Here is a 23,632-nt window from a genome sequence, read left to right on the forward strand (position 1 = left end):
AATAAGAAAAACACAAACAGTATATTCAGCATGATTCCAGTTTTGTAAGATCACACACACACGCACACGGCAGGAAGCTGTGTTAACCATAGTTATTATATATCTGGCTAATATATAATAGGAGACAACTTTTTTTTCTTTTCATAACTTGGGAGCTTTTTTTTTCATTGAAGTATAGTTGATTTACAATGTTGTGTCAATTTCTGCTGCTCAGCAAAGTGATTTAGTTATACGTATATACATTCATTTTTAATATTCTTTCCCATTATGGTTTATCATAGGATACTCAGTATAGTTCTCTGTGCTATGCAGTAGGACCTTGTTGTTTATCCATTCCGTATATAATAGCTTACATCTGCTAACACCAACTTCCCAGTTCATCCCTCCCCCAACCCCCTCGGCAACTACAAGTCTGTTCTCTGTATCTGTGAGTCTGTTTCTGTTTTGTAGATAGGTTCATTTGTGTCGTATTTTAGATTCCATATGTAAGTGATATCATATGGTATTTGTCTTTCTCTTTCTGACATACCTCACTTAGTATGGTAATCTCTAGTTGCATTCATGTTGCTGCAAATGGCGTTATTTTGTTCTTTTTTATAGCTGAGTAGTATTCCCTTGTATATACGTACCACATCTTCTTTATCCATTCACGTGTCAAAGGACACTTAGTCGTTTCCACATCTTGGCTATTGTGAATAGTGCCTCTGTGAACATAGGGGTGTATCTTTTTGGATTAGAGTTTTGTCTGGAAATATGCCAAGGAGTGAGATTGCTGGATCATTTGTAATTCTATTTTTAGTTTTCTGAGGAACCTCCATACTGTTTTCCACAGTGGCTGCACCAACTTACATTCCCACCAACAGTGTAGGAGGGTTCCCTTTTCTCCACACCTCCAACATTTATTGTTTCTAGACTTTTTAATGATGGCCATTCTGACTGGTGTGAAGTGGTACCTCATTGTAGTTTTGAATTGCATTTCTCTAATAATTAGCTATGTTGAGCATGTTTTCATGTGCCTATTGGCTATTTGTATTTCTACTTTGGAGAAATGTCTATTTAGGTCTTCTGCCCATATTTCTATTGGGTTGTTTGTTTTGTTGTTGTTGAGTTGTATGAGCTGTTTGTATATTTTGGAAATTAAGCCCTGTCGGTCATATTGTTTGCAAATATTTTCTCCCATTCTGTAGGTTGTCTTTTCGTTTTTTTATGGTTTCCTTTGCTGTGCAAAAGCTTGTAAGTTTGACTAGGTCCCATTTGTTTATTTTTGTTTTTATTTGTATTGCCTGGGGAGACTGACCTAAGAAAAACATTGCTATGATTTATGTTAGAGAATGTTTTGCCTAGGATCTCTTCTAGGAGTTTTATGGCATCATGTCTTATGTTTAAATCTTTAAGCCATTTTGAGTTTATTTTTGTGTATGGTGTGGGGGTGTGTTCTAACTTCATTGATTTACATGCAGCTGTCCAGCTTTCCCAACTCCACTTGCTGAAGAGACTCTTTTTCCCATTGTATATTCTTGCCTCCTTTGTTGAAGATTAATTGACCATAGGTGTGTGGGTTTATTTCTGGGTTCTCTGTTCTGTTCCACTGATCCATATGTCTGTTTTTGTGCCAATACCATGCTGTTTTGATTACTGTAGCTTTGTAGTATTGTCTGGAGTCTGGGAGGGTTATGCCTTCTGCTTTGTTCTCTTTCTTCAGTATTGCTTTGGCAATTTTGAGTCTTTTATGGTTCCATATAAGTTTTAGGATTATTTGTTCTAGTTCTATGAAAAATGTCATGTGTAATTTGATAGGGATTGCATTAAAAATCTGTAGATTGCTTTGGGTAGTATGGCCATTTTAACAATATTAATTCTTCCTATACAAGAGCATGGATGTCTTTCCATTTCTTTGAATCATCTTCAGTTTCCTTTATTAATGATTTATAGTTGTCAGCATATAAGTCTTTCACCTCCTTGGTCAGGTTTATTCCTAAGTATTTTATTTTGGGAGTTGTGATTTTGAAAGGTATTGTTTTTTTACATTCCTTTTCTGATATTTCATTGTTAGTGTAAAGAAATGGAACCAATTTCTGTATGTTAATCTTGTATCCTGCTACCTTGCTGAATTCATTTATCAGTTCTAGTAGTTTTTGTGTGGAGTCTTTAGGGTTGTCTCAATATAGAATCACGTCATCTGCCTATAATGACAATTTTACCTCTTCCCTTCCAATTTGGATGCCTTTTATTTCTTTTTCTTGTCTGATTGCTGTGGCTAGGATTTCCAATACTATGTTGAACAGAAGAGGTGAGAGTGGGTATCCTTGTCTTGTTCCAGATTTTAGTGGGAAGGCTATCATCTTGTCACCATTGAGTATTATATTGGCTGTGGGTTTGTCATAAATAGCTTTTATTATGTTGAGATATGTTCCCTCTGTAGCCACTTTGGTAAGAATTTTTATCATAAATGGATGTTGAATTTTGTCAAATGCTTTTTCTGCATCTATTGAGATGGTCATGTGGTTTTTGTCTTTTCTTTTGTTTATGTGACGTATCACATTGACTGATTTACATATGTTGAAACATCCTTGTGAACTTGGGATGAATCACACTTGGTCGTGGTGTGTGATTATTTTTATGTGTTGTTGGATTCGGTTTGCTGATTTTGTTGAGACTTTTTGCATCTGTATTCACCAATGATATTGGCCTGTGATTTTCTTTTTTGGTGGTGTCTTTGTCTGGTTTTGGTATCAGGGTGATGGTGGCTTCATAGAATGTCTTTGGGTGTGTTCCCTCCTCTTCAATTTTTTGGAAGAGTTTGAGAAGGATCAGTATAAATTCTTTTTTGTATGTTTGGTAGAATTCGCCTATGAAGCCATCTAGTCCTGGACTTCTATTTGTAGGGAATTTTTTTTTTTTTTTTGTGGTACGCGGGCCTCTCACTGTTGTGGCCTCTCCCGTTGCAGAGCACAGGCTCTGGACGTTCAGGCTCAGCGGCTATGGCTCATGGGCCCAGCCGCTCCGTGGCATGTGGGATCTTCCCGGACCAGGGCACGAACCTGTGTCCCCTGCATCGGCAGGCAGACTCTCAACCACTGCGCCACCAGGGAAGCCCTGTAGGGAATTTTTTAATTACAGATTCTATTTCAGCTCTAGTGATTGGTCTGTTCAAATTATCTGTTTCTTCTTGATTCAGTTTTGGTGAGCTGTATGTTTCTAGATCCTTGTCCATTTCTTCTAGGTTGTCAAATTTGTTGGCATATAAATTTTTGTAGTATTCTCTTAGGGTTTTTTGTATTTCTGTGGTATTCATTGTTATGTCTCCTTTTTCATTTCTTATTTTATTTATTTGGGTTCTCTCTCTTTTCTTCTTGGTGAACCTGGCCAGAGGTTTGTCAGTCTTCTTTACCCTTTCAAAGAACCAGCTCTTGGCTTTATTGATTTTTTTCTATTTTTTAAAAAGAATTTAATTAATTTATTTATTTGGTTGTGCTGGGTCTTAGTTGCGGCAGGTGGGTTCCTTAGTTGTGGCTTTCAGGCTCCTCAGTTGCGGCTCGTGGGCTCCTTAGTTGTGGCATGCACGTGGGATCTAGTTTCCTGACCAGGAATCAAACCTGGGCCCCCTGCATTGGGAGCGCGGAGTCTTAACCACTGTGCCACCAGGGAAGTCCCTCTATTGTTTTTTAAATCTATTTTATTTATTTCCCCTCTGATCTTTATTATTTCCTTCCTTCTGCTGACTTTAGGTTTTGTTTGTTCTTCTCTTTCTATTTCTTTTTTTTTTTTTAAATAAATTTATTTATTTTTGGCTGAGTTGGGTCTTTGTTGCTGTGCATGGGCTTTCTCTAGTTGTGGCGAGCGGGGGCTACTCTTTGTTGCGGTGTGCAGTCTTCTCATTACGGTGGCTTCTCTTGCTGTGGAGCATGGGCTCTAGGTGTGCAGGCTTCAGTAGTTGTGGCTTATGGGCTCTAGAGCGCAGGCTCAGTAGTTGTGGTGTCTGGGCTTATTTGCTCCGTGGCATGTGGGATCTTCCCAGACCAGGGCTCGAACCTGTGTCCCCTGCATTGGCAGGTGGATTCTTAACTACTGCACCACCAGGGAAGCCCTCATTCTAATTCTTTTAAGTGGTAGGTTAGGTTGTTTGAGATTTTTCTTGTTTTTTGAGGAAGGCCTGTGTTGCTATGAACTTCCCTCTAAGAACTGCTTTTGCAGCATCCCATAGATTTTGTATGGTTGTGTTTTCATTGTCATTTGTCTCAAGGTGTTTTTTAATTTCCTCTTTGATTTCATCATTGGCCCATTGGTTTTTTAGTAGCATGTTGTTTAGTTTCCATGTAATTTTTTTTCTCATTTCTTTTTTTGTGGTTGATTTCTCGTTTCATGCTGTTGTGGTCAGAAAAGATGCTTGAGATAATTTCTATATTCTTAAATTTGTTGAGGCTTGTTTTATGCCCTAGTATATGGTCAATCCTAGAGAATGTTCCATGTGCACTTGAAAAGACTGTGTATTCTGGTTATTTTGGATGTAATGTCCTGAAAATATCAGTTAAGTCTTAACTGTTCTGTTGTATCATTTAGAATCTCTGTTGCATTATTGATTGTCTAGAAGATCTGTCCATTGATGTGAGTGTGGTGTTAAAGTCTCCTACTATTATTGTATTCTTGTCAGTTTCCCCCTTTATGTCTATTAGTATTTGTTTTATTTATTTGGGTGCTCCTACATTAGGTGCATTAATGTTGACAAGTGTAAAGTCCTCTTCTTGTATTGATCCTTTTATCGTTATATAGTGTCCTTCTTTACCTTTCTTTATGGCCTGTGTTTTAAAGTCTATTTTGTCTGATATGAGTACTGTGACCCCCCACTTTCTTTTCATTTCTGTTTGCATGAAATAACCTTTTCCATCCCCTCACTTTCAATCTGTGTGTGTCCTTTGCCCTAAAGTGGGTCTTTTGTAGGTAACATATTGTAGGCTGTTGTTTATTTATTTATTTATTTATTTTATCCAATCTGCCACTCTGTGTCTTTCGATTGGAGCATTTAGTCCATTGACATTTAAGGTACTTGTTAATAGATATGTATTTATTGCCATTTTAGCCTTGTTTTCCTGTTGATTTTATATTTCTTCTCTGTCCCTTTCTTTTTCTATTTCCTTTTGTTGTTTGATGATTTTGTTTTGTGTTATGCTTATGTTCTCTTCTTTTTGGTTTTTGTGAATCTCTTGTATGTTTTTGATTTGTGGTTACCCTGTTTTTCAAGTATGTTAACCCCATCCTGTTTCTACTTGCCTTAGACTGATAATCATATAGACTCAAACACATTCTAGGAAGTGAAAAAAAATCTACATTTGCTTACTCTCCTCCCCTACTTTTTATGATTTTGATGCCCTTTTACATCTTTGCGTTCATCCTTTTGCTGTTCACTGTGGTTATCATCACTTTCACAGAAATTCTTTGATCTTTTTTTAATCTGTGGACTGGCTTATTTAAGTGATTTGCTTTCCAATTGTGATTTTCTCTTTCCTATATATTCTTACTTCTTTTCTATTTAGAGATGACCTTTCAGTATTTCCTTCAGAGTAGGTTTTGTATTTCTGTATTCTTTTAGTTTTTGCTTGTCTGAGAAATACTTTATCTCTCCTTCTATTCTAAGTGATAATCTTGCTGGGTAGAGTATCCTAGGTTGCAGATTTTTCCCTTTCAGGACTTGGAAAATATCATGCCACTCTTTTCTGGCCTGCAATGTTTCTGTAGAGAAATCAGCTGATACCCTTATGGGGGTTCCCTTGTAATTAGCTCTTTGTTTTTCTCTTGCTGCCTTTAGAACCCTCTCTTTAACTTTTGTCATTTTTATTATAATACATCTTGGTGTACGTGTGTTTAGCTTTATCTTGTTTGGGACCCTCTGTGCTTCCTGTACCTGGATATCTGTTTACTTCTTTACGTTTGGGAAGTTTTCAGCCATAATTTCTTCAAATACATTTTCGATCCCCTTTTGTCTTTCTTCCCCTTCTGGAATCCCTATTATGCATAGATTGGCACACTTTATAATATCCCATAGGATATTATATTATCCCATAGGATATTATTGCATATCCCATATGCATAGATTGGCACACTTTATATTATTCCTTTATGTTATCCCATAGGCACACTTTATATCATCCCATTGGCACACTTTATATTATCCTATAATATGTTATCCCATATAATATCTTATATTGCTTTCATTTGTTTTTCATTTGACTTTCTGTCTGCTATCCTGATTGGGTGATTTCCATTGTTCTATCTTCCACGGCACTCATTCATTCTTCTGCATAATTTATTCTGCTATTCATTGCCTTTAGTTGCCTTTTTGTCTCAGCAAATGAGTTCTCTAATTTTCCTTGGTTCCCCTTTATAGTTTCTAGTTCCTTTTTACAGTACTCTGCATTTCTGTCGATAGCCTTTCTTAATTCCTTCAGTATTTCCATTATCTCCTTTTTGAAATCGGTGTCTATGAGAGTGAAGAGGTCTGTTTCGTTGTTTGTTCTTTCAGGGGAATTCCCTTGGTCTTTCAACTGGGAGTGGTTCCTCTGCTTCTTCGTTTTACTTATGTTTCTCTTAATTCTGTGAGTTTAGGAGAAACAATTATCTACTGTGGTCTCGGAGGGCTATTTATATGTGGGAGTGTCCCTGTGTAGCTTGTGTGGGTTTAATATTTTTGGTGCGAGGGCTGTTTTTCGTATGGATGCATGTTGCGTCTTTCCTCAGCGTGTGCTGGCCGTTATCCCCTTGATACAGGTGTGCCGATGCAGCGGCTGGTGCCTGGTCGTGGGGTTATTGGCAGTGGTGGCAGCTCATGCGCACACTTGGAACATGCCATGGGAGCAGAGGCAGCTCGCCACCGCTCCTGGAGCCCGTGTAGGCAGTGTCCTGCTGCCTGAGAGCTCACACAGGGAAAAACGCTGGAATAGCAGGTCCTCCCCTTGCCCGCACACACCGCCCACACAGTGGCGCTTGGCCTCTAAGGGGGCCCAGGCTTCCTCTGTGTACACCCACAGTTGTGGTCGCACCAGACTCCAGCCCCTCAGGGTGTTCCCACGCAGCCCACCCCAGTCCTCTCCCCGGTCTGATCTCTGAAGCCCAAGCTTCCACACCCAGCCCCCGTCCACACTGGTGGCCACGTGTCTCAGGCTGGGGAGTGCAGAGCGATGGCCCTGACCATCTGTGCAGGTTTCTTTCCATTCTAGCTGCTGCAGACCTGTCGCTGAGTTCTCCTCCGAGGCTCCGAAGCCCCCCTCTGTCCCTGCTGATCTCCCCACCAGTGAGGGGACTCCCCAGGTGCAGGAACATTTCCTCTTTGACAGCTCCCTCCCAGGGGCACAGGTCCTGTTCTGATTCCTTTTTTTTTTTTTTTCCTTTTTTCTGTTGTCCTACCCAGTTGCATGGAGATTTTCTGGCCCTTTCAGAGCTCTGAGCTCTTCTGCCGCGTTCAGTAGATATTCTATGAGAATCATTCCACATGTAGATGTATTTTTGATGTATTTGTGGGAGGAGGTGAGCTTCACGTCTTACTATTCTGCCATCTTGATCGCCTCTGACTTTTTTCTTTTACTTTTTTGGGGTATTTTTCAGAGTTTTTAGAGTAAAATATTTTATATCCAGGAATAAAAGTTATTTAAAACAAAAAAGATGGACTTGTCCAGTGGGACCACTCAGGAGATAGGCATCTTCAGGAGTGGGTGAACTGCCTGTCCTTGGGGGTGGGCAGGCAGAGGTGGTGTCCATCTGTTATGGACACAGTTCCGGGACTTCCTGAACAGGGGAGTGGCTGGGGACTGCATTCATCGATGAACTGTGCCATGACCGCCCCAAAGGTCCCTGAGCCTGTGGGAGAAGGGAAGAATCCAATGCACTGCTCCTGTCCTCAAACTTGACCGTGCCTGAGTATCACTGGGGATCTTGTTCTAACTCAGACTCTGACTCAGGAGGTGGGCCCAAGACTCTGCATTTTTAACGAGCCCCAGGTGATGCTGCTGGTCCAAGGCCCTAGAGCCCTTTCCTCCTGGATTTGCCCTGGAGGGGGGCCCAGGCACTGCAGAGCACACGGATGAGTCCAGAGGCACTTGGAAAGGTACACAGGGCTGTGAGGATGAGTGACCTGAGCTGGGTGACATTTCTGGAAGGACTCTTCAGAGATATAAAAAGACAAGATTCCATCTGAGTTGTTGGGTTTGAGACCAGGTCCCCTCATGCTTTGGCTTCGTGGAAAGAGCTCAGTGTTGGAATTTGGTGGGCCAGGATTTGAAAACCAGTTGTGTATCTTGTTAGCTGTGTGTCCTTGGGCAGGTCGTCTTGCCTCCCTCTGCCTCAGTTTCTTCATCTGAGGATAGAATGCCTGCCAGATAAAGCCATGGTAAGGGTGAAGTAGGGTAGCGTGTCAGATACCTGGCATGCGGTGGGCCTTCAATGAACTCTTGCTTCCCCTAACACCACACGCTCATCTCTTCTTGAAGGTGGATGAGATTTACCACGATGAGTCCCTGGGGGTCCACATAAACATCGCCCTTGTCCGCTTGATCATGGTTGGCTACCGACAGGTAAACCCCTGTGTCAACAGGCAGTGTTTGAGGGAGAAGGGGTGGGGGGGCCAGAGCATCAGACCAGCTAAGGTATCGGGGAGGGATAACAGCATCTAGGAAACATTTTGTTTCCAAAATTAGAACCCCCAAACCATTAGCGGAGGCATCTGGGGTTGGTAAGCAGGGACTTATGAATTCCCTCCAATCGGGTAAATGGACAGTCCTCAACCCCTACAGCTGGAGGTCCTGCTCCATGAATCGGTGGGGAAAGTGGGGCTTAGAGTGGGGGCCGGTGACCGAGACAAGTCCTGCTAGGGTTGTGGCCGGGGGTTCTGGGCTCTGTTGCTTGTTTTCCCCCATACGGGAGTAAAAACAGAACTCTCCTCTAGGGGCTGTTGTGGAGATAATGACAGTGACTGCATAGAGGAGATGCTCAGTACAGCACCTGCCTGTGGGTTACTTGAGGAATTAGCAATAATGTGAGTTCTCAGCAGACAGGTGCCCCAGCACAGGGCTTGGCACGGGAACGTTCCCTAAAACGGAACGGGGCTGTGTGCCAGTGGCAGCCGGAGCCGGGACAGCAGTGACCTTGGGGCAGGCCCTGCCGTTCTGCGGGCCTCCGTGTCCCCTGCTGCTGGGAGCACAGCGCAGGGTGCCTGCTGCAGTCCGTGGGCTCTGACCGGCACTCTGCTCTCTGGCCCCCCAGTCCCTGAGCCTGATCGAGCGTGGGAACCCTTCTCGCAGCCTGGAGCAGGTGTGTCGCTGGGCGCAGTCTCAGCAGCGCCAGGACCCCGGCCACGCGGAGCACCACGACCACGTCGTCTTCCTCACCCGGCAGGACTTTGGGCCCTCAGGTACGCAAGGTACTGTATTTGCCGTGGCCAGGTGTGTGCGGCTGCAGGGCAGAGGCCAAGGCTGTCTCTGGGGCCAGGTCTTCTGGCAACAAAAAGATCCTTGGGACTTTGGAGACAGGACCTGGCTGGACAGGTAGGCGAGCTTTGGAATGGTTTCTCGGGGGCCAGGGGAAGTGAAGGGGCCCCGCCCTGGTCCCTGCTGCCTTGGTTGAGCCTGCAGGTCGCTGTGAGCCAGGCCCTAGGCCCTGTGATCACCATCCCGGAGCCTGGCTGCTCGAAGACCTCAGTGATCTTCAAGATGCTTCTGCCCACATTGTATCCTTCTGTCCTCACTGCAGGCCGTGGGGCACCTAGGGCGGGGCTGGTGTGGACTTCAGAAAGGATGGCCCTGCTCTACCCGCAGATCCATGCCTCTCCAGCCTAGTGATCCAAACTCATTCATCTCCTGAGATTCTCCCAACTGTGGAATGGGAGAAATAGTAGTATTTGCCTTCCTCCATTCCTGGGCTGCTAAAAGGGCTGAGGGATGCATCCCATGTCTGTGACAGAGGATGGCTGAAAGCGCTCTGCAGACATAGGAAGCTTTGATCACCCCCAGGTTTCTGTATGGGGAAACCAAGGCACAGAGTGGCAACGAGGCTTGCCTAGGCCTCACAGCAGAGAGGAGACAAAGCTGAGACTCAGACTGTATCTCCAGGCTCCAAGTTGAGGGCTTTGTAGTGTTTTCTGGTTTGATGCTAGAAGAGAGGCAGCCTCTACCAAAAGGGCTGCTTGTCTGAATCCCTGAAGCCCCAAAGGCAGGCTTGTACGCACACAAACAGATTTACACACCTACACGCAGACACCTGCGTGTACAGACACATGCACACTCATGCACAGACACACATGTGCAGACACACAGACACATGTGCAAAGAGACACACATACACGTGTGTACTTGCATGCCCTGTAGAGTACATCCAGACCTCCAGGACAATCGGGACCCAAGAAGCCTTCTCACCACAGCTTCTTGTTACACCCCCAAAACCATCTCAAATAAGAGGATTTCAGCAATTCCGAAGACAGGGAATAGCTGTCTGGTCATGGTTGGCTGAAAGCCCGAGGCAGGGAGCGCTCTCTACCATCTCCCCCTCCTCAGATGTCTTCCTCAGCCCAGGCTGCCCTCCCAGCTGATTACGGTCCCTGGGGAGGCGGGGAAGCAGCCCCCGTAGATCACGGGCCTCGCACACAAAGCTGCTTACTCAGTGCCACGTGCCGGCCCCCTGCACTGCCCGCGGCTCCTGAGGCCTGCGCAGCTGTGTCTGCCCCTTGCCCGTGTCCTCCCCTCCCCCTGCCCGCCCCCCACCTCGCCAGAGTCTCTCGCCTGTCCTCCAGGCCCAGCTCTAGGCCCCCGTAAGTCATTCCCTGGTCCCGCTCAACCCCTTCGGTCAGAGGCCTTCCCCCTAGCCACCCCACACACCCCTCTGTGCTCCTTGAACTCCGGCCCACACCTAGGCTGACCTCGTGACCTCGTGACCCCTAGTCTCCCTGCTAAGCCGTCTGCCCCTCCGGTGTGTGGATGTGCTGGGGGCATGCGGGCTCGCGCCTGTGTTCCCCGTAGTCTCTAACACGGTGCCACCTGCTACCCCGCGTAGACACATTTGGAGCTTGTTTGTTGACTCACCAGCGGACTGACTGTCTGGAGGGATGCAGCTCGGAAGTTGGCTGTATGCAGGCTTGGGGCCGACAGGCACAGACAGCTGCAGGCCAGGAGGGAGGGCGGCAAGCCTTAGGACGTGGGGGCAGCTTGGCCCAGGAGCTGTACTGCGGGTGCGTACACACGGGGGGCGCGTTGGAAGGATCCTTCTTCCTCCAGGGACCCTCCGGTGGTGACCAGGTCTGGACGTCCCTGCGGTGGCTGGCTCGGCACAGACCTCGTCGAGTCCTACCTCACCTGCACGTGACCTCTCTCTCTGCCCTCTCTCCCTCTGCCTGGCAGGGTACGCGCCTGTTACTGGCATGTGCCACCCCCTGAGAAGCTGTGCCCTTAACCACGAAGACGGCTTCTCCTCGGCCTTCGTGGTGGCCCACGAGACCGGCCACGTGTAAGTGGCACTGAGGGGCGAGCGGTGCCTTGAGCTCTGCGGAGGTCTGGGGGTGTGGGAGGCTTCGCCCCAGTTGGGACTCCCTTCCTAGTGTCCAGGGAGATGCCAGAGGAGCTGCCCCGACGGGGATGGAGCCCTGGGGCCCAGACAGCAATTCTGGCCCTAGCCCCAAATCCAGGGCCTTGGGAGACCAGATGTGGCCCTGCCTCTGGCAGGCCAGTAGCAGTGTCGCCTTATAGGCAGTGCTCTGCTCTCTGGGTGGCCTCTATCCCTCCATCTCAGCCACACCTCAAGGCCCTCCCAGTGCTCCGTGATGGAGCCCTGGCCTGAGTCCATCATAAACAGGGGCACTTAGACCCAGGCCTCGGGCCAAGCGGGTGGCGGGCTTGTGTGATCCTCGGGCCCAGATTTGGTTTAGAGCATGTTCATTCATTCATTCAACCAGTATTTCTTGAGCACCTGAGGTGTGCCAGGCCCTGTTCTAGAAATAGGACTGCAGTGGAGAACGGGACAGAAAAGCACGCAAGAAGCTACGTGCTGGGAGAAAACAAATAATCCACCATCCAGTGTCTGGTGGTGACATATACCTGTCACGGTCACGTCTCCTGGCCTTGTCTGTCCACAAGGGCAGAGCTACGGGACCCGCCCCCAGCTTGCCCGCCCCCAGCCCACACAGAGTGAGGGCTGTTTTCTGTAGCTGGAAGGACATGGGAATGAGAGCAGTGGGCCAGTCCCGAGGGCGAGCCTGCCATCTGTGGTTGGCCATGCCCCTCTCTGCATCTGCCTGCCCCTGCGATTTCATCCCAGCCCTGCCCCTCACTGGGTGGGTAGCACCTCCTCTCTGGGGCCTCCGTTTCCTCATCTGCAACACGGAGGCTGACACCAGGGGAACCTCTGAGGTCCCTTCCTGCCCTGGCAGCCAATGCTTCCACATATCCTGGAGCCAGGATTTTGTCTTCCTGTATGTGGGGGGGCAGGGCGTGTCCACTCTTCACTCACAGAGCCCCTCCCTATGGAGAGACAAGGTCAAGCTTAGAGGCCCATGTGTCTGTCTAGTGGTCAAGGCCAAATGCAGCTCCTGGGAGTGTTTAAGAATTTAGAACCTTTGGGCTTTGGTGTTAAATACTAACTAGAAAGAGCAAACTTTTACATTTAAACTATCATCACGGCAGGTAGGTACCATACACAAAGCTCTGTGCTGGGTACCGCGGGGTCTAGGAGAAGCTAAGGAGGCTGGCACCCAGGGAGGGTGCAGTAAGGGAGGTCGAACTGAACAGAATGAAACCGATCCTTGCACGTGAGACCTTGGGTCTGGAGGGAAGACAGTGCATGGCGTGTGAGTTGTTAACGGTGGTACAGGCGTTCCCTGCTGTGGGAGGGCAGCCCACAGGGAGGGCGGCCAGGAAAGGTGTCCTGGGGCCAGAGTGGAGCTGGAGCTGACCTCGGAAACTGTGAGGACGTGGGTAGGGTTTGAGGAGGGGTCAGGAGGGCAGAATGAGTCCAGCCCCATTGGGGGGCCAGGTGGGGTCTCAGCTTCCATCCAGAGGGGTGGCCCTCTCCACTGCATGGAGGGGAAACTGAGGCCAAAAGTCACAGTCTGAAGCCTGGTCAGGGCAGGGTCTCAGGCCCGCCTGCTCATCTCCCCAGGGGTGGGCTCCCTGGGCATGACTGAGGGCTCCCCTCTGTCCTCCCCCACCCTCCAGGCTCGGCATGGAGCACGATGGTCAGGGGAACGGCTGCGCAGATGAGACCAGCCTGGGCAGCGTCATGGCGCCCCTGGTGCAGGCTGCCTTCCACCGCTTCCACTGGTCCCACTGCAGCAAGCTGGAACTCAGCCGCTACCTCCCGTAGGTCACCTCCACCCTCTGGGCCCGGATGGGGAGCAAGCGGCCTGCCACTCCATCTCCCCCAAGTCATCTCCCCTCCTAACACCATCCTACTCCTGACACATGCTCAATTCTGGGTTTGCCGGTCAGCTTCTGGGGCTCCGGGGACGTGGAGGCCCAGGACAAGCATTGGATTCAGGAGCTCAAGGCCGAGAATGGGCGCAGAGTGGATTTGGGCGGGATGGGTGCCGGCAGAGATACTGTCTCTAACCTCACGCAGCAGCCGGCCAGCGCCCAGTGTACGTCCTGCACGGCGGGCTGACTTGTCTTCTTCTCTCAGTGCAGTGAGCCCTCAAATTGTCCACGAGCCAACCCTTAATCTGGGCCATGATGTGACTCTGTAATGCGGGCAAAACAGGCCCCGTAAGGAAACCACAAGCTGAGTGCCTAACCGCAGTCCTGGGTCCCCTTGCCCTGGAGCTCCCAGACATGGTCGTGGGTGGAAGCGAGGGGAGGGCAGCCTGTCCTCCCTGGACAGCACAGCTCCTGGCACAGGGCAGCGGGGGCAGATTCCGGCAGGCCTTCCTTGCTTGGTTAACACCCCCTCCTCTGGGAAGGGAGAGCTTGGGAATTCCTGTCGCCACCCTGCTCACCTCCCTGCCTCTGCCGGCAGCTCCTATGACTGCCTCCTTGATGATCCCTTTGCACCTGCCTGGCCCCGGCCCCCGGAGCTGCCCGGCATTGACTACTCAATGGACGAGCAGTGCCGCTTTGACTTCGGCACTGGGTACCACACCTGCTCAGCGGTGAGTTCCCACGGCCTCTGCCAGCTGGATGCCAGGTCAGGTCCTCCTGGGATGCAGGCTGGTCATTCACAGAGCACCTTAGCCCAGGCAGGGTGACCAGGGCCCAGGCCCTGCCGCTTTCTGCCATATCCCCGCCCCACGCAGGGGTGGGGGGCCAGCGTGTGTGGTGGCTGGAGAATGCCTGGAAAGATGGGAACAGAGTAGAACAGAGAGGGTGGGCCACCGCTGGGATCCTGGCTGGGCTGGTCACCGGGGGAGTTTATCTGTCAGGTGGCCCATGTGTCAGATCAGGTGCTGGGCTCTGGCCTGGTGGAGAAATACTTGCCACCCTCTGCTCTTTGGGCACTTGGAGGATGTTTTGGGCAGACTTCCCACACTGGTAAAGTTCTCGTGTGCCCCATAGAACCTCTCTCCAGGGGGTCAGTTGCATGCTTCCCCACCCCTCCCCCACCCCCATCCCCTACTTGAGGAGATAGATACAAGGGAGCAGAGCCCTGTCCCTGCTCTGCAGGACAGGGCAGGGGAGAGCCTGGAGCCTGGTGATCAGCTAGAGCCACCTAGGAGAGAATTGAACAGCTGCTAACCAGGGCCCAGGTGGAGCCTCAGAGACGCGGACATCCCAGGGCAGGGGGCTCTCTGGGGGGTCAGGCCTTGATGCCTCGAGTACCTCAAACCGCCCCCATCCAGGAACGCAGCCCCCTCCTCAGCTCTGCAGGACCAGAAGGCCCTGTGTGTGGCCACCTTGCCCACTGCCCAGGCCACACTGGAACAGCTGGTCTCTGCTTTGGGAGTGGAGAAACAGCTGGGATATGGGATTTCAGTGCCCAGATGCTGTGTTTGTAGGACACTAGTCTGGCCAGAAGGGGATGATAGGAGAGAAAAGCAAATTGGGGCTTTCCTGGACAGTGTGAAGCAGAAGGGTGCCAGCCTCTGGTGTGGCTGGGTGAGATTAGAGGGAGGTGGGAGTCCTGACCTTGTCTGGGTGCTGCAGGGCCTGGGCTAGACTGGCAGCCCTCTCAAAGCCCTCCACATGCACAGAGCTCAGGGGCTATCAGTGGACCCAGCCTCCCCAGAGCCTCAAACCCTGGTCCCTGCTCAGTCACAGAGTGGCCTCTGCAAAGGCAGGGAGGGAGGCCTGGGGAGGGAGACCAGAGGCGTGTGGGCTGTGGCTGGTGCCTTCTCTTCGGTGCCCTGTTGGAGAGAGGAGGGGTCGCTGAGGCCAGTGGCTCTTGTGGTGGGGTCGAGCTTGTGTGCGCGCGGGGCTCTGGCTAGACGGGCCCCTCCTGCCCCCCTCGCAGTGTTCTGGCCCCAATGCCCACCACACCCTCCCCTCGCTCTGTCACTGTCCTTTGCCCCCGGACAACTTATCAGAGCTGGGGAGCTAGTCCGGCCCAGTGACCCCGAACCTGCCGTGCAGTTCAGGACCTTCGAGGCCTGCAAGCAGCTGTGGTGCAGCCATCCTGACAACCCTTACTTCTGCAAGACCAAGAAGGGGCCCCCGCTGGACGGGACGGAGTGTGCGCCAGGCAAGGTACCTGCGGACCGGGGGCTGCAGCAGGAGCGCCTTCCTGGGGCGCAGCCCCACGGGAGACCCACCTTGCTGCTGAGTGTGGATATGAATGCGTGGCGGGGGCTGGGGGAGGGCTGAGCACAGGAGCCAGCCTCGCGTGCGGGCAGATGGGCAGGGAGTCCTCGCAGGAACTCACACACACGCCCTCTCCTCCCTGGCACCACAGTCCTTGGCTTCTACAGCAGCAGAGTTTGGCCTTGTCTCCCAGCCCATCGGCAGGAATGCTTACTGCCATCTGAGGAGAATGCAGCCCAGGGAGGTTAGGGAACTTGTGGAGGTCAGGCTGAGGGTGACTGGCTGAGAAGGGGTGAAGGGAAGATTCCAGGTGTTCTGCCTCCTCCCCCCACCCACCATGCTGTTTCTTACCCCTCCCCCCCAAACCGGCCCTTTCGTGTACTTCCTGGGGTGTGTTTGCACCCTCTTGTGTGTGTGAGTGTCAGGAGGACCCCGGATCTGAGAGCCCTGAACTGAGGTCTGAAACCCACCTCTGCTCTATCGCTGGCCCTGCTCCCCGCCCCCCATTTCTGTGTGGTGACCTTGGTCCATTCTTTGACCCCTGCTGAGCCCTGACCAAGCATCCTTCCCGCTCCTCAGGTTGTTATGAAGTTGTGAGTCATGTCAAAGCAAATGAGAGGGCTGGGAAGAAGCACGGTGCTGCCCCCAGCAGCCTGTCCTCTGCCCTTCACCCTCTGCCCTTATCTGTTCTTCCCATTCTCATCTATAAATGGTCTGTCCCTTCACAGATGTGTGGGGCTTCCCATGGCCTTGTACAGGCCCTGTGGGCTCCAGACCTGGAGGGCTATTATCCTGGAGCCTCGGGTCTACCTGCTCCAGGTGTGTTCGAGTTTCCAGGCCCTCTCCTATCACAATTTCACATAAGAGTTAATCAATGGCTCTCAGTTTTGCCTGCGTATTAGAACCATTTGGGGAGCTTTAAAATCCCACACCCCAGAACAGGGAGTGACTGCAAACAGGCACAAGATATCTCTTACGATGGTGGAAATGTTCCAAAATTGTATTGTGGTGATGGTTGCCAAATGCTGTAAGTTTATGAGAAGCCATTGAATTGTACACTTGAAATGAGTGAAGTTCATGGCCTGTAAATTTCAGTTGACCCTTGAATAACACAGGTTAGGACTGCATGGGTCTGCTTATTTGCGGATTTGTTTCTTTTCAACAGTAAATACCACAATACTACCAATCGGTGGTTGGGTGAATCTGTGGGTGCAGACCATGGATATGGAGGACCGACTATAAGTTATATGTAGATTTTCAACTGCAGAGGGCAGGCACCCCTAACCCCTGAGTTGTTCAATGGTCAACTGTATAGTGCTTCTTTTAAAAATTACCATTTCTTTTAAAAATCCCTACCTCTAGAGAGCCTGACTCAGTCTGGGGTGAAGCTGAGGCATCCAGAGTTCTTAAATGTTCCCCAAGTGACTCCAAGACTGAGAACTACTGAGTTATCTCTCGAAAAAGACCCAGAGAGCTTTGCTGTACTTCTTACCTATGGCCCTACAGGAAAAGGGAAGGGGGTTGACTTCGGTTGAGCCCTCCTTTGTGCCTGGCCTTGTGCTGGGGGCTTTGTGAGTGTTGCTGCCTTCAGTTCTTAGAACAGTCCCATTTAACAGGCAAGTACACTGAGGCTCAGCAAGGTGAAGCTATGCCAAAACCACACATAGCTAGTAGTGGCCGAGCTGGGGTTCAAATCCAGGCCTCTTGGACTTGAGGCATATGCTCCCTCCACTGCGTGGATGGACCTCCCGGGTGGCTGGCTTCCCTCCCATGAACATACCTGCCTGGGGTCCCTGGATGGTGATTTCAAGGTACAGAGCCAAGATCAACTCTAGATTGTGTGGGAAGATTGTGTCTTCTCTCCCTTATCAGCCCTTTGTTTCTCTGGGGGTGGTAAACCAAATAATTGCACAGCTATTGTCACCATGAATAATACCATCTGCCGTTTCTGGAGGGCTGTGTGTGCCAGGTGTTATCTCATCGAATGCTCACAGCAGCCCTGTGGGCAGGTGCTGTTATCCCCATGGTACAGTCGAGGAATAGGGTCAGAAAGGGGAGCCCTTTGTTGAAGGTCCCTCAGCGCATGGTAGGGCTGGGATTCTAGGTGACCCTGAGGCTTGAGCTCTTAACGTTCCTTTTTCTGGGCTCACCTGTGGTGCCTGCCAGCTGTGCCGTGTGCCCGGTTGGGCACTTCCTATGGCAGGCTAGGCAGCGGTGGCCCTAGGGTGACCTCGCACCCTCTGCTCCATCCCAGTGGTGCTTCAAAGGTCACTGCATCTGGAAGTCGCCGGAGCAGACTTATGGCCAGGATGGAGGCTGGAGCTCCTGGACTAAGTTCGGGTCATGTTCACGGTCGTGTGGGGGCGGGGTTCGATCCCGTAGCCGGAGCTGTGACAATCCCCCGTGAGTGCACTGGGCTGAGGTGGGCAGGGCAGGGGCCCGAGGGGGTTGGAGAGGGAGTCGCTGGGGGGCAGGGCACAAGAAAGAAGGTCCCCTGCAGGTGGCTGTGTACCTATCCCAGTGGATGACGGCCCAGAATTGTTGGGGGCGCCAAACCACTTCCACCTGGGTCTGACATCTCCCTTTGTGTCTGACTGACATCTGAGAATGGGTCCGAACCAGTGATTCTCAGATTCTCGTCTGCGAAGAATCTGGGTGGGCCCAAGGCTTGGCCAGTTTAACGAGCCCTCCTGTGACCCTCATCCTCCAGCTAAACGTTGAGAAAACACTGGTCTAAATGTTCACTAGCCATGTCTTGGGAGGATAAATTCCGCAAGTCTGTTTCCTACTACCTGAAGCAAAACTCCCTTCAATTTTTCTTAACTTATCTCTTTCTAACATCAAGTCCCCCCCCTCACTACCCCCTACCCATATGTCAGCATTCTGGGGGAATAATCTCTTTCTCCCATTTATCCCCTCTATGGGGACCCCCTCCCATGGTTTTGGAACCTCTGAGCACCAGCTTTTGATGGCCTCCGTCTCCCAAGCTGAAGCAGCCTGCTTAGAACAGCTTCGTGAGAGATGGGGGCCGGCTGGGGCCGGCCGTGTGGCTCAGCTGTCTCCACGTTCAGTGATTCTGAACCTCTGTGGGGCAGGGCCGGTCCCAGCCCTCACAGTGCTGAGTGATGCGATGGGGACCTCAGAATGGCAGGGTCCTAGGATCACAGAGGCTCGGGGGTGGCCACCCTCCCTCCAGCATCCTCAGGAGTGGTCCTTCATACTCTGCTGTGTACCTCCAGGGATGGGACGCTCCGTGCCCCCTGGAGCAGCCTATTCCTGTGTACTGACCCTTTACAAATATGAGACGAGATGAACAGCCTTCAACCTGTTGGGGGTAGGAAAGCCAGGTTAAAGAAAGGCACGGTGATGCCCACTCTGGATGGACCACCTCCCAGTCATGAGAGAGAGTTATCCCCATTTACTGAACTCGTCTACGATAATAACTATTTTTATTTTATGAGGCTTAAATGAAGTATAGTCTATGCACTCTCAGCACCATGCCCATGCCCAGCACAGATTAATAAAGGACAGCTGCTGTTATAATTACCCCAGCGCACGGAGCACTTTCTCTGTGCCAGGCGGGGTGCTAAGCACTTCCATGCATAAACCCATGTAATCCTCCCAGCATCTCTGAGCAGAGTTCCAGTAACCTTGTTCACTTGGGTACTTTGTATCCATAATCTTACCGGATCCTTTTAATTTAATGGGGAAGAGAGTACAGATTTAAATACCTTTTTAAAATGTATTCTTCACAGACACACCAGGAGGTAGGTAAAATAAGAAGTGTTATGGTCCCTCCTTTAAAGCAGAAGTTAAGACAGCAAGACTTGGGGTTAGATTTAGCCAGGTCTTCTTACTCCAAATCCAAGTCTCTTTTTACCACTCCGCAGTTTATTATGATATTAAATGGAAGTGGATGCAAGTAGGAGCAGCTGAGTCATTTATTGAGGGCCTACCATGTGTCCGGAGCTGTGTAACGGCTGAAAGAATATACAAAGATGAATCAGATTGATTTCTCTTCTAGCCCAGCTGGAGGGGTTAGTCATTCCCTCCTGTCTTCCTCCCTCTCCCTCCCACCATCCTTTGCCCCCTTTCTTTTGCTCATTCTCTCCTCTCCCCCATCACACACACACACACACACAATAGGTGGCATATGCCTGAAGGGACCACAAGGCTCTGAGCTCAGCAGTCCTCACAGTGGGGGTTCCTCTCTAGTTTGTAAGTTAGTGGAGCCCCTTTTTATGCTACTCTAAAAGGCTGGGCTACCCCAGGTCACCATGTGGGAAGCCTGCCCCCACCCCGAGCCTTTCCAGCCAGCACGGTCTCTCTGCGCTCGCCCCAGCCCAGCCTATGGAGGCCGCCTGTGCTCGGGGCCCACGTTCCAGTACCAGGTCTGCAACGGCGAGGAGTGTCCGGGGCACTACGAGGACTTCCGGGCCCAGCAGTGCGCCAAGCGCAACTCCTATTACGTCCACCAGAATGCCAAGCACAGCTGGATCCCCTACGAGCCGGACGACGGTGAGTGGAGTCCTGCTCCCCACGCCCACCCCGTGGCCTTGGGCATCTGCTGAGTCCGTGTCTTCCCAGGCAGGGCTTCCCAGGCCTGGCCCACCAGTGAAGGTGGAGGGACAGCGGTGGCACCAAAAGGGATATTGCAGTCGGCAAGTTTGCCACGCGCCTTTGTGCAGGCCTTTGCGCTGTGTGCGTTGGGGGAGGCACAATCTTCATCACAACCATCCTTGCTTTGTATGCTTATGCTGACCGTGTTCTGTCAGATGCAAGGACAATGTCTTGAGCAAGGGTTACTTGGCCCAGAGGTACCGGCTGGCAGCAGTGCTGGCTGTCGGGGTTGGTGCCTTTCGGACATGTCCTTACCTGTGCGGAAGGCCCGGTACAGGTGCGGGTGCCCCTTGCTCTGCTCCTGAGAAGTTTGTCCTATTACATACCACGTTTTTAGGTTTTACTGATGGTGCTACTGTTTCAGTAGTTAAGGAAAATGATTTGAAAGTCAGGCCGATGGGAGTCTGTGGGATCCTCCTACTGACCCCCTACAGGCTACCCTGGACACAGGTCTCAGGACTCAAGCGGAGGGTCTGACTTCTGGGGCCAAGCCAGTGCCTATCTGTTTTGGAGCATTTCCAGGGATGGCTCTCGCAGCGGCAGAGAGAACCCAGTGAAGGGCTGGATTCATGCCTTCAGGCTGGAAGGGCCTTTCACGGTCCTCTCAGTCTACTTTCCCCTGCCGGCCTCTCCATGGTCCTTCCGTAGCCTGATGCTTACCCCCTACCACGTAGCCCTCGGCGTCAGACGGCGCCGATCAGAATGGCCTTTCCTGAGCCCAGGGCCACCTCTTCGTAGCCCTGGTTCCAGAGTATCAATTGCAATTGATCAGCTCACGTTTGGAATGACAGCCTTCAAGTTGGAAGGGACCTTGGAGGCCTGTGTATTGCCCGCCAGTGCACAGACCCCTCCAGAATATGCTTGTAGGGAGTGTCTTCTCCCTGCTTAGACTCCTCCTAGCCTGGGGAGCTCACCACTCCCGTGCCACTGTCGGCTGGCTTCCAGGGCTGCCCAGAAACCCACCTGCCTGGGGTGCACTGATCAGGGTCCTGCCTGTCTTCGGGAGGGATGCAGCCCCCCACCCCTTAGCCCCTGGCCCAGGTCCCACCAGGAATATGACTCCCCCTCTGCATGAAATCCAAAGTAGTATTGGATGTTGTGGCTCCGGACTTGAGTCCTGAGTGCTGGGGCAAGACATCACCAGGTATCCCGGGAGCCCAGGGATGAGGACCCTGGAGCCAGATGGTTCCTTACAAATTTTGCTTTGGAAGCCTTGCACATCCATGCAGACCCACACAAGCTGCTGCCACAGGGGTGGAGAAGGGCTGCAAGGCCAATGGGACAGCTGGACTTTGGGTTTTCCCAGGACTTTTAGTCAAATTCCAGGAAGTTAGCTAAGCCCCAACCTCCCTTTTCCTAAGAAACACAGCAAGTGTTTATATGTTCTCCGGAACCTACTCTTGTAGGACGTTAATAGCCTTGATTTGACTGTTAGAACTAGAAAGGATCTCCCTCCTTCCCTCACTGCCGCTCCGTTTTGTAAACCCAAGCACAGACCACTGTTCTGCCTTACTTTCATGCAGCCTTCTCATGTTCACGAGCATGGTAAGGTTCACCATCATATGTGTGACGGTGATGTGTATGTAGAGGTCAGAGCAGGAGGACTCAAGCCAGACTGCCTGGGTTAGAATCCTGGCTCTGCCACTTACTGGGTGGCTGTATGGCCTTGAGCAAATTCCTTAACCTCTCTGGTCCTTGGTTTCCTCCTCTGTAATGCCACTTCCTTGGGGGTATTGAGAAGCTTAACTTAAGTTAATTCACGAAAAGCATTTACAGTTGTACAGTAAGAATGTATAAAGGTTTTAGAAGTCTGATTTACAATAGCCCAGAGATGGAAACAACCTAAGTGTCCATCATCGGATGAATGGATAAAGAAGATGTGGCACATATATACAATGGAATATTACTCAGCCATAAAAAGAGACGAAATTGAGCTATTTGTAATGAGGTGGATAGACCTAGAGTCTGTCATACAGAGTGAAGTAAGTCAGAAAGAGAGAGACAAATACCGTATGCTAACACATATATATGGAATTTAAGAAAAAAAAAATGTCATGAAGAACCTAGGGGTGAAACAGGAATAAAGACACAGACCTACTAGAGAATGGACTTGAGGCTATGGGGAGGGGGAAGGGTAAACGGTGACAAAGCAATAAAGAGGCATGGACATGTATACACTACCAAACGTAAGGTAGATAGCTAGTGGGAAGCAGCCGCATAGCACAGGGAGATCAGCTCGGTGCTTTGTGACCGCCTGGAGGGGTGGGATAGGGAGGGTGGGAGGGAGGGAGACGCAAGAGGGAAGAGATATGGGAACATATGTATATATATAACTGATTCATTTTGTTGTGAAGCTGAAACTAACATACCATTGTAAAGCAATTATGCTCCAATAAAGATGTTTAAAAAAAATAAATAAATAAAAAAAGAAAATAAAATAAAACGTAGATAGCTCTGGAAAAAAAAAATGTATGTATATATATATATATATTTATATGTAACTGAATTACTTTGCTGTATACCTGAAACTAACACAATATTGGAAATTAACTATTCTTCAATAAAAATTTAAAAAGAAAAAAAAAAAGGTTTTAGAAGTCTGGCACATAGTAAGCTTTCATTAAGTGTGGGCTTATTATTATTGTTATTATTATTGGTTTATCACTTGATGTTTCTTAACGATGTGATGTGGCATTTTACTGATCAGGCGTAATAAATAAGGAACTGAGGCTCAGAGAGGTCAGGTAATTTGCCCAAGGTCACATGGCTCATAAGTGACACAGCAAGCATTTTAAGCCCAGCTCCACACCTAGTTCTCCCCCCGTTGCCCAGAGCTGGCCCCTGGAGCTTCCTGTTTGGGCCACATGTTAATGTCGGTCTAGGCCAACCCACCTTCTCCGAGCCCAGCTGGCTCAGTGTGGTCCCTTTCCCCACAGACGCCCAGAAGTGTGAGCTGATCTGCCAGTCAGAGGACACAGGGGACGTGGTCTTCATGAACCAGGTGGTCCACGACGGGACTCGCTGCAGCTACCGGGACCCGTACAGCGTCTGTGCCCGCGGCGAGTGTGTGGTAGGTGCCCCCCTCCTGGCTGCCCACCCTCTGCCTGCCCCGGCAGACTGGAGGGCTGCACTGCCTCCTTCTGCTCCCTGGGAAGACAGGCATTGCCTCCCCTTCCTCACCCATGACACCCCTTGGTCCTCAACATGACCTTGGGATGCTGGAAAAGGGTTACTGCCCAACCCCATTCGATGGGAGAGGCGTGGCCAGGTTTCAGACCTTGCCCGTGTCACACGGTGACTCCAAGAATGGCTCT

At 50.4% G+C, this 23,632-nt stretch overlaps 1 protein-coding gene and 1 long non-coding RNA gene across 2 annotated transcripts in view; one reads left to right on the forward strand and one right to left on the reverse strand.

Moving 5' to 3' along the window:
- The window catches only part of ADAMTS14 (ADAM metallopeptidase with thrombospondin type 1 motif 14), a 97,695-nt gene that overhangs the window by 51,704 nt on the left and 22,359 nt on the right, over positions 1-23,632 (forward strand). The window contains exons 5-13 of the mRNA XM_004280777.4: positions 8,478-8,561; positions 9,250-9,397; positions 11,376-11,481; positions 13,185-13,328; positions 13,981-14,113; positions 15,531-15,644; positions 17,953-18,101; positions 20,041-20,216; positions 23,255-23,388. Of these exons, the coding sequence (XP_004280825.1) occupies positions 8,478-8,561; positions 9,250-9,397; positions 11,376-11,481; positions 13,185-13,328; positions 13,981-14,113; positions 15,531-15,644; positions 17,953-18,101; positions 20,041-20,216; positions 23,255-23,388 (1,188 nt within the window). The remainder of the gene's footprint in view (positions 1-8,477; positions 8,562-9,249; positions 9,398-11,375; positions 11,482-13,184; positions 13,329-13,980; positions 14,114-15,530; positions 15,645-17,952; positions 18,102-20,040; positions 20,217-23,254; positions 23,389-23,632) is intronic.
- On the reverse strand, positions 15,250-18,745 carry LOC125961116 (uncharacterized). Its single transcript, XR_007471441.1, has 3 exons — positions 18,658-18,745; positions 17,849-17,975; positions 15,250-15,304 (listed from the first exon to the last, which is right to left on the reverse strand). It is a non-coding gene; the product is annotated as an uncharacterized LOC125961116 (long non-coding RNA).

The sequence above is a fragment of the Orcinus orca genome, chromosome 14, assembly GCF_937001465.1.
Source record: "Orcinus orca chromosome 14, mOrcOrc1.1, whole genome shotgun sequence".
In the NCBI taxonomy this organism is placed as follows: domain Eukaryota; kingdom Metazoa; phylum Chordata; class Mammalia; order Artiodactyla; family Delphinidae; genus Orcinus; species Orcinus orca.